The following is a 9,557-nucleotide window of genomic DNA, read 5'->3' on the forward strand; positions in this document are numbered from 1 at the left end:
GGTATTTGGCTTCGGTGCAACCGAAGTTAACGTTTTTTCTTGTTTGGATTGAAAAAGATTCGCTTCAAATCCGGACGACAAAAACGATTTGGACATTTTTTTTTTTGCAACAAATTTTTAAGTTTCTTGTCCGAAAGATGGCAAAAGGTATTTAATGAAAAGATAATATTATATTAAAGAAATATTTAAAATGAAATAACGAAATTACTTAGTGAACGACCGAATAGAATACAAATATAATATATATAAAATCATTTTAGACTTGTTTTTATAGGCGAGTTACAAAAGAATGCACAACTCAACCCAAATATTTCCAAATATATTTAACGACAGTGGAAACTGTGAGGCGCCAAACACTCCACTCTCTTTGCTACTCGTGCTTAGAAATATGCTTCTTCATATTGCGCCTATGTTTTTGAATTTTAAAACATTCTCGCTGTACTCAGAAACAGGTAATGTGTTAATTTGAATTTTTTTTATTTTAGTATGAATTTTTATACCTTGAAAGCAAAAAGAAAAAGCAGTTATCGAACAGAAGTAGTTTATGGTTATGGTTATTTACGATTCTGAGTGAACTGCCTTAAGGTTTATTTTTCCAAAATAAATTCGTTTTACTTCAGTTGAGTCAGTAACAGATATCCTAAAATCTACGATAATATGCAAATGATCTCTGTTAGCAAACTTCGACAAAGTTCGAGAAGGTTTCAGAAATCTATGATCTACTAGCACAACAACTTAGTATATACTAATATATTGGAATACATAATGTGTGTAAATATGTAATTACTATTGATAGATATACTACTTGTCTGAGTAAATTATGTGCTACACATTCTAATAGGAATTTCAAAACACATTGGTTTGAATCTAAATCAACATCAAAACAGTGTTCAATAACTACTAGTGAATATCATAAGGTCGGGGAGACACATTCATCACTTTTTAAACTCCATGTGCTACACAAATCATAAAACAGTCAAGAAAATTGCTGTCAAGAAAAAATATCCACCAAAACCGCTTAAGATACTGTTGAGTTCTCATCACTTTCATCGGGTTGTTCGAAGGGATCACGTTCGCGACTTTCAAGCAGCGCCGAAACCAGTAACGGTATGCTGCCCAAAACCATGCAAGCGCCCATACAGTAGAAACATATCTCGTAGCTACCAGAAAGATCGCGTAAAAAGCCAGCTAACGGTGGCACCGAAATTGCGCCAATGCTCTGAAACATGCGTACCAAACCATAGCTGGAACTAATACGATCCGTGCCGAAGATATCAGCCAACAAAACCGGCATTAACACGTACCAACTGCCCAAACAGAAGCCGTAAACAGCAGCGGAGAGTCCAATCAAATAAAGCGTGTCCTCAGACGGTATTGTAAGTACGGCTATGCCGGCGCCCAGTATACTGAAAGGGAGGTGTTTACTTTTAGGAATCCATTTATATGTTTATTTAAAAAGTGTTTGCTTACCAGAAAATGTAGGTTTTTTTGCGATCGAAAAGTTGCAAATCGGACAACCAGCCAAGTCCCAAGCGTCCACATAAATCCAATACCGCACTCACGGCGACTAGATAACCGGCCTGACTTTTGTTGTTGCCTAAACGAATAATAATGAAAAGAATGCGTAAAGTATTCGATAAAATGTTGTTTTCTTCAGTCTCCAATCCAATCCAATTAGACAAGTCTGCCAAAAAAACTGAGCTTTTTTGATTGCCTAAATTTTTGAGTGTGCTGAATCCGAAAATGGTTTTCAATTTGCCCCAGAACATCACTAAATACATTTCTTTTTCCCAGTGGGACTCTTTTTGTTACATTTTCGCTTGTAGGAAGCATAAGGAAGCTCTCTCTGAAGTGTCCAACATTGACACACTTCATCTTGCCTGGTATTTTTTTCCATCTCCTTAATATTTTGATTGTCCCAGGTGGGAAAGAAGAAAATTATTAAACATTGTGCTGAACCTGAACATTGAATCTGCCATAAGACCTCGAATATCTGATCATCTCTCAACATCTTCTTTCAACTTTGCCTCGGAGAAACCTGGAAACCTTGATACAAAGTATCAAAAGCAACTTCTATCTCTTGGAAGTGACTTTACAAATGGCAGCATCAATCTCGGCTTTATGTGAAACGGTGGTAGAAGAACTTCAGGAAGAGGCAATAAAGCTTCCTGTACGACGTTCTTACAGCCAGCTTTTAGCTCCTCTTGAGGCCAAAACTTTTTGAGCCAATGATTTGGTCGGTATTTACTAACGCATAGAGACCAAAAGCAAAGGAATTCGGTAAACCCAGATTGTTCACATTTCGCTTGCCAAGCGAATTCTCTATATTTTAGTTTGCAAATTCCGACTTCTTATAGGTTTTCTTAAGGTGACCGGAATAATCAACATGATCGTATTATAATATTATATTAGGTTGTCAAAAAATTCTTGCGGTATTTTTATTGAATTTTCAATTGTTCATAAAAATTTTTTGATGACTCATGCCCAGCTCTTGACCGATGTTACAGCTGCTACTATGTCGGTCTCTTGCGACCAATTCAGCGATTTTATCTCAATTTTCGACGACAGGCCTTCCGGAGCGTGGCGCATCTTCGACCACCTCTACACCAGAACAAAAACGTTGAAACCATCGTTGTGCGGTGGAAGTGCAAACTGTATCGGGTCCATAAACTGCACAAATTTTATTAGTGGCTTTATCGTAGTAGTACTGTAAAACATGCCGTATTTTCTCTTTATTTTGCTCCATGTTTGCGACGCTATAACTCACGAACGACTTAAAAGAAACGACAATCAATCAAACACGTGTTAGCGCATGAAATGAGCTTTCCAAAAAGGTATAGCATGACCTGATGCGACGAATAAACCTAGAACTACGCGCTCTCAGCGCCAAGTAGCGAAAATACCGCAAGACTTTTTTGACAACCTTATATGAATATTTTTCTAGCAGCCTCTTCGAAGTATTAACATTTTAGGTATTATGACAAATTTTTTCTAGGCTGAAACAAGCAAGGTTGGATGATTTATTTCATCAGCTCCTCGATCTCTCGATCTAACAACAAAAACAGTTGTATATACTAATTTTATATAAGACTCGTATTATTAAAGCCAAATCTTTTTGGAATCATTCAAAAATATTTTTCTGATTTCGAAAATATTTCATACAACTTCATCAACGGCTCGGAGATAGTTCAAAACTACATTATCATTCTCAATTTTATATATCAACAATCCTTAACACAAAAATAGAAAGAGCAATGTAGTTTATGGCAATAATTTTAATCAGGTCGAAACCAACAAAATTTACTGTCAAAAATTAGCTTTGATTTAACTCACCAATTGAAATGACATGTGCCGGAAGATAATAAAGCATATAAGGACAACCGACCGACATCAATGTCACAGACAAGCACATCAATATGAATGTGGTATCTTTCAATAAACTAATGTCCAAGTACATTTCGATGCGCCCACAGCAGGTGCGTGGTACATCGTCATCATCATCGTCATCGTCTTCGCTGACACCAGCATCTATTGGTGGTTGAGCTACTATAGCACCACTGAGATCATGCAGCTCACCACGTTTGTTCAGATCAGTAAAATTACTAACTGGTGTGGGTATTTCCATGCTTTTGCTGAGGCCACGTGTCACCACAGCCGGTGGAGAAAGTGGTTTCTCCAGATGTGCTTGTATTTTCGAAATGATTTCGTCATTCGCAAACACGTTTCGACGTCGTCGACTACCGCGATTTGAATCCGTACCGGAATTCTTACGATAGACCCAAGTAGAGTCGGTGCTGAGATCTTCCACAGAATGCATAATACCCGAACTGCGCACCTTCTTCATTGGCTTGATGAATGTGGTCTCACCAATAACATCCTTTACTTCATCATCATCAGTTTCGTGGCCCACAGCAATTTGCTTCTCATTTGCTAAGGCAGTAACATTAGTTAGAAAGTTCTAAACCCTATTTAAGACAATACTTACCGCTTTGCTTGGCCGAGTATAGATCATTAAGTCGATTTTTTGATTCCTCAAGAAACAGATGTTCGATAAATTTATTGTTGAGCGTAGCATCACATGTGTCCAAGTATGTGGAGCCAGTAAGCATACCCGTTGTACTGGGGTTGATATCATTCAACGGTTTCGCCGATTCTTCCTCCTCCTCGTTTAACTTGCCACTTTCATTATTGTAATCCTCTATAGGTCTGTAAAGTGTGGCTGAGATGCAAACATGAAACATGCAACCGCCCAAAATTAAAATCGTTCCATGAAAACCGAATTTCTCTGCGAGATGTTTTATAAGCACCGGTAATATAAAACTACCAGCGGCGGTGCCCGAAACACAGATGCCATTTGCTAGCGCACGATGCTTGTCAAAATACTGTGACACAATTACGATCCCGGGAGTTGTAGACAGTCCGCCACCGATACCTATGTGAATGAGTTATTAATAAGAGGATTAAAACAAATACGTGCAGTAATTTTACCCGTCAAAACTCCAAAGGTGATGAGCAAATGTAACAGACTAGTCGCAAAGTAGCTAAGCGTAAGACCCAACGCACAAAATATACCGCCAACGAAAACCACCGAACGGCAAGAAAATCGCTGACATAGTGCACTAGAGACTGGCGCTAAAACTAAGCATAGTGCTGATAGTATGGCGGGTATCCAAGAAGCAACGGTTGCCGTTGAACTGGGAAATGTTTCCATTATTTCCACATAGAGCACGCCATATGACTTAACCAAGCCTGCAACCCAAAATTGCACTGAAAATGCGCCAAAAACAATTAGCCAACCATAACCACCATCTGGTGGATCAGTATTAACTGAGGAACGTGATGAAGCAGAGGTTGTACGCTTGCCCGCTACACACTGATCCGTATCGGCGGACCTGCCGTCGGCGGCATGTGCGGACAGATTAGCGCGTCGCGTTTGTTTAGCTCCACGTTTCGCGGATTGTTCGATCAGCTGTAACTGTCGATTCGAACGTATCTCACGCGATTTGGCGATTAATGGACGCGCTGTAATACTGGAGACAGTCAACAGATTTTCATTATCCTCTTCTTCAATTTCGGCAATTTGATGCTCCAAGAGGCTCGAGTGCAAAGTGCGGCTAACCGGTGCCGGACAATATGGCATGTTAATGGGCAACGTTGCCGGACGACGTTGTATGCCATGTGTGGTGGTGCCAGCAATCGTAGCCGTACCGTCCATCGGGCAATTGATTGTGGCGCCTGCAGCCATAACTGCCGCGGTAGCTGTTGCATCCATTGATGTGGTTGAGTACGCATTTTGTGCGCTACCACCCATCGTTGATAAACCCATGCCGACACCAGCTTGCAGACCAACACCTCCAGCGATCCCCATGACCTTGTGGAATCCACCGCTATTAAGCGCATCCACTTGTTTGACGTCAAGTTCTGCGAGCGGTACCGGTGGCGCCGACACGACTGAGAAGAGCGAACCAGTCGACTGTTGATACTCGGTGAGCAATGATGGTGGGGCGGGTTGAGAGCAAGCAACCGTTGTCGGCAGTTCACACGAAGTGCCGACAAGTGAGGGTGGCGGCGATGGTGGTATATCGGTGGCGGTGTGATGATTATGCCGATCGGTGATGTAAACGCCACAGTCACCATCGCTGTCCGTGGATGTGCGAATGAACCCTCCCGACTGGTGCTGGACTCCACCAGTTGGGTACGATTCACTCGTGCCGTGTAACGGTCCCCGTGAATTCTAAAAATTAGAAATCATTAACATTAGGTTAGCTATACTAAAAGTATGTTCCGTGTAGTAAACATTTTGAAGTCTTCGTAAAATTAATTTTAATGAATAACTTTCAATTGGTTCGTATGAGAAAGTTATATGTATGTATAAATGATTTCTTTAAATAATATCTAAATATTGATCGATTCTTTTTGACAGTTAGTAGAGTTAGTCTGACGTGTTATATTACAGAAAGAATATACGTTTAAATTTCAGGTTAGGAAACGCTAAGTCTGAGTGTAATAAGTCAAAATAATATTTCCACACATTTTTTTGACAAGAAAAAGTCTGGACAGATGGGAGTTGACATCTGCTACAGTCTTCAATGGTGCTAAAGTTGTGGAGAAACATTCAACATACTATACATATAAAGCGACACACTCACTATTCAAATCTTTTTGTTTGCTCTCGACTGTGAATTTGTTGGCAAAGACTCGGCTGCCCCATCTGTAAAAAGTACTAGACTCCCTCCCAAATGTCAACCTCACCTTTTTGCGGTACCCCACCTACGCCCCTGTCAACCTAGAGGCAATACCATCAACTAGGCTCGGATGTAAATGAAGAATCCCTTATTGCTTGATTATTACTGTCGTAAAAATCGTCCATGTTGAGCGTACATTTTCTTTACATAGTGTTCAAGTGTCAATAAGACTCGAAATAATGAAAATATGGCTGTTTCCATGACGTTCTCAAGAATTGGGTTTGTCTCAAACCACAACCGGGGCCGATTTCGAGAAAGGATTTGTGCTTGCAACCTCATAAAATTGTTCTCACTCAAGAACTGGACCACCGTAAACATCGTGGATATGTTTTTTTGTCTTGCAACAACTTGAAAATGGGTGGTGCGGTAGATAAACAAAACAGTCGGTACTGTTGCGAAGAAAACACCCACACATTATTCATGAACAACCATTATATTTACCGCAATTGACAGTTGGACTGGTGGAATTAACGGTCCGTACTTCTTTCGAAATTAAACTGCCGACACCATTACTGTTTATGGAGACCGGTATACTAAAGATCGAAGCTAACTAACTTTTTATGGCGCATTTTGAAAAAATTGATCTTGACAACATCTGCTTTCAATAAGACGGAACACAGCACATGAAACAACCAAATTATTGCAAGAAAAGTTTGGAGTGTCGATTATTTCAAGAAAGAATGGTCTCCAAAAATTTGTGATTTAACACCAATAGACTACCTTTTGTGGATTTTTGAAATCGTTGGTCTTTGACAATGAACCACACTATTTTTAGAAGTCAAAATTGAACGTGCTATTCATGACATTCGACTTCATTTAGTGGAAAGACTACCCGAAAATTGGGCTCATCGAATTCGTTCCTGCAAAAGAAGTCATGGAGGTCATTTCAATGATGTTATATTCAGAACTTAATTGTATCGATTGTACTTCACTCTAAATAAATAAAATGTCAATTTCCATGTTTGTGTGAAGTTTGTTCTACATATGTCATTTAGTTGGCGATTTTGACACAAAACTCAATACTCGATTTTGACAATAGACTCATGGCGCGGATAATGCAGTTTGGCCAAAAAGTCAGTCCTTATCATTCAGGTCTTTTGGTACAAGTTTGGCATTGACACGCTTCATACCCAAAACTTTAACCAAAATGCCTTGAATCGGCTCAATATTGTGAACCGCTGCTAACTCTCTGATACTGGATATTTTCAAGTACTGTTTCGTAAACTTTGAAAATACATATAAAATATTTTTATAAATTATCAGCTTTTTGAGTTCTGGCCGAACGTCTGTCTGTATACAGGCGAACAGTGCGTCACTTTTTGAGATATCGTTCTGAAAGACGTTCTTTTCTCCCCAAGCGTCTGCTAATTTGTCGGGACCCGCGATATCGGGTTACTATAGCACACAGCTGCCATATAAATGGAACAATCGGATTCAAGCGCTAGTACGGAAAGCTTCACCATGGGTTATCGTTCGAAGAAACAATGCAATATCCAACATATTCGCTTAAGAATAAATTTTTAAAGTATATCATGAAGATACACCGTTATGTAAATAAACAGTTGGAGTAAACTTTGATTTTATTATATATAAGCAAAAAATATTTAGTCGACCGACAGTGATTAGCTGAGGATCCTATGAGTGTACCTTATATGAAAGTATAATTTTATAATAGTTTTGGTTAATTTTTTTTTCAAAACTGAATTTTACTACAGATTCAATAAATTCGCATTTATTAAGTGAATTTTTGCTATGGTGAATATTTTTTTGGTCTGTTAGTGAAAAATTGCGCGAAAACTGAAAAATTCGGAACTTAAATATGGAAGATGGGAAGTTCGTATCAAAAAATATCTGAAAAATATTCCAAGTAAGATCTTTAAAAACTTCAAGAAAATGAATAAATGCAACAAGACTCAATGCAGAGGAAAGCCAAAGCCCCAAAAAAAGGAAAGTTGCTACAATTTTGCAGAGTTTTGAGATTTCATCGAGGGAGTTGATCAAAAGTTATGTATTGGTTGTACAAAGTATAAAGCAAAGGAAACATTTAAAAAAATAAGTTGCAAACAAAAAAATAACCTATGATTTCCATTGCTAATGGCAAAAAGACTAGAGTTTGAAAAATCATATCTTAATTAGCCAACCCTATTTTGGAATATAGTAATTTGGTTCGAGGAATCCAAATTCGAGCTGAGGAGTTCAAAACATTGTAAGCGAGTGTGTGTAAGCCATCTTATCGCTTAAAACTATAGTGCATACAATCAGCGGTGAAGCATGGCGGAGATTCTCTCATGGTTTGGGACTGTTTCTCGAAATTCGGTGTGTGTGGTTTAGTTAAAATCGTTGGACTAATGACGGGTGCTTCACATGTTGACATTCTTAGCGAAAATTTGAAAATGAATGCGGAAGAAATTAATTTGGGATAGTTTAACTTTRAACGAGATAATGACACCAAACACACCTCTCACCTGGCTAATCGCTTTTTTGATGAAATCCTAATCGGAAAAATAAACTGGCCGGCTCAGTCACTGGATTTAAATCCAATTGAGCATTGGTGACTAATTTTGGACTCCAAAATACCAAAAAGTAGTGGTGCAAATTTGAAATAGTTTTTCTTAGAGGTAAAGCGTCAATGCGCAAATTTTCGAAATGTTAAAAAATTAGGTTCGAAGCTTGCCAAAACGGCTTCGTGCAGTGATTCAGAATAAATTTGAGCAAAGTAATTACTAAATTTACTTTTAAACCAAACGTTTTGTATTTTCATGATAATATTCAGATGACCACCTTTGTTTAAGATTCTTTATTTGTTCTTTCTATTAAAGGCCAACGTAAATATTATATTATTGTATGAATTATTAATTATTTCTTTTAAGGGTTTAGGGGTTTCAGAAAATTTATATTTTTTATTATCTTATTCAATTCTACAAAACCTCTAGAATATTTTGTAAAACTTTTCAATTGATCCGAGTAACAGTTTCGGAGATACAGCCATGAGAACTTGAGCGCTTGAGGCTAGCTCTCGAAACTGAGTTTTCGAAGTCGGTTGGCAAGATTTCGCGAGAACTACTCAAACCGACCTTCATGAAATTTTACACAGTTGTTTGAGATACAATTCTAAAAGACTTGGATGAAATAATTTGTTTCAATTACAACTATTTGAAAAAAAAAAAATTACGAAATTTTTAATTTTTTGTAAAAATGTCTGCCAAAATCCAGTCCAGAAAAATCCTTCGTCCAAGTGCTAAGTTAAGGTTTAAAACACGTATTTTTATACTCTCTCAACAAAGTTGCTAAAGAGAGTATTATAGTTTTGTT

At 38.2% G+C, this 9,557-nt stretch overlaps 1 protein-coding gene across 2 annotated transcripts in view; it reads right to left on the minus strand.

The window, feature by feature from the left end:
• Positions 1–9,557, minus strand: part of LOC108974056 — a 23,919-nt gene continuing 14,362 nt past the window's right edge. For both annotated transcript variants that reach the window (XM_018941660.1, XM_018941670.1), the window contains 5 exons: positions 4,489–5,734; positions 3,986–4,432; positions 3,334–3,930; positions 1,471–1,597; positions 1–1,406 (listed from right to left, as the gene is read on the minus strand). In XM_018941660.1, the coding sequence (XP_018797205.1) occupies positions 1,019–1,406; positions 1,471–1,597; positions 3,334–3,930; positions 3,986–4,432; positions 4,489–5,734 (2,805 nt within the window). In that variant the 3' untranslated portion in view covers positions 1–1,018. The remainder of the gene's footprint in view (positions 1,407–1,470; positions 1,598–3,333; positions 3,931–3,985; positions 4,433–4,488; positions 5,735–9,557) is intronic.

The sequence above is a fragment of the Bactrocera latifrons genome, unplaced genomic scaffold, assembly GCF_001853355.1.
Source record: "Bactrocera latifrons isolate USDA-ARS-PBARC rearing strain unplaced genomic scaffold, ASM185335v1 scaffold_111, whole genome shotgun sequence".
Classification (NCBI taxonomy): domain Eukaryota; kingdom Metazoa; phylum Arthropoda; class Insecta; order Diptera; family Tephritidae; genus Bactrocera; species Bactrocera latifrons.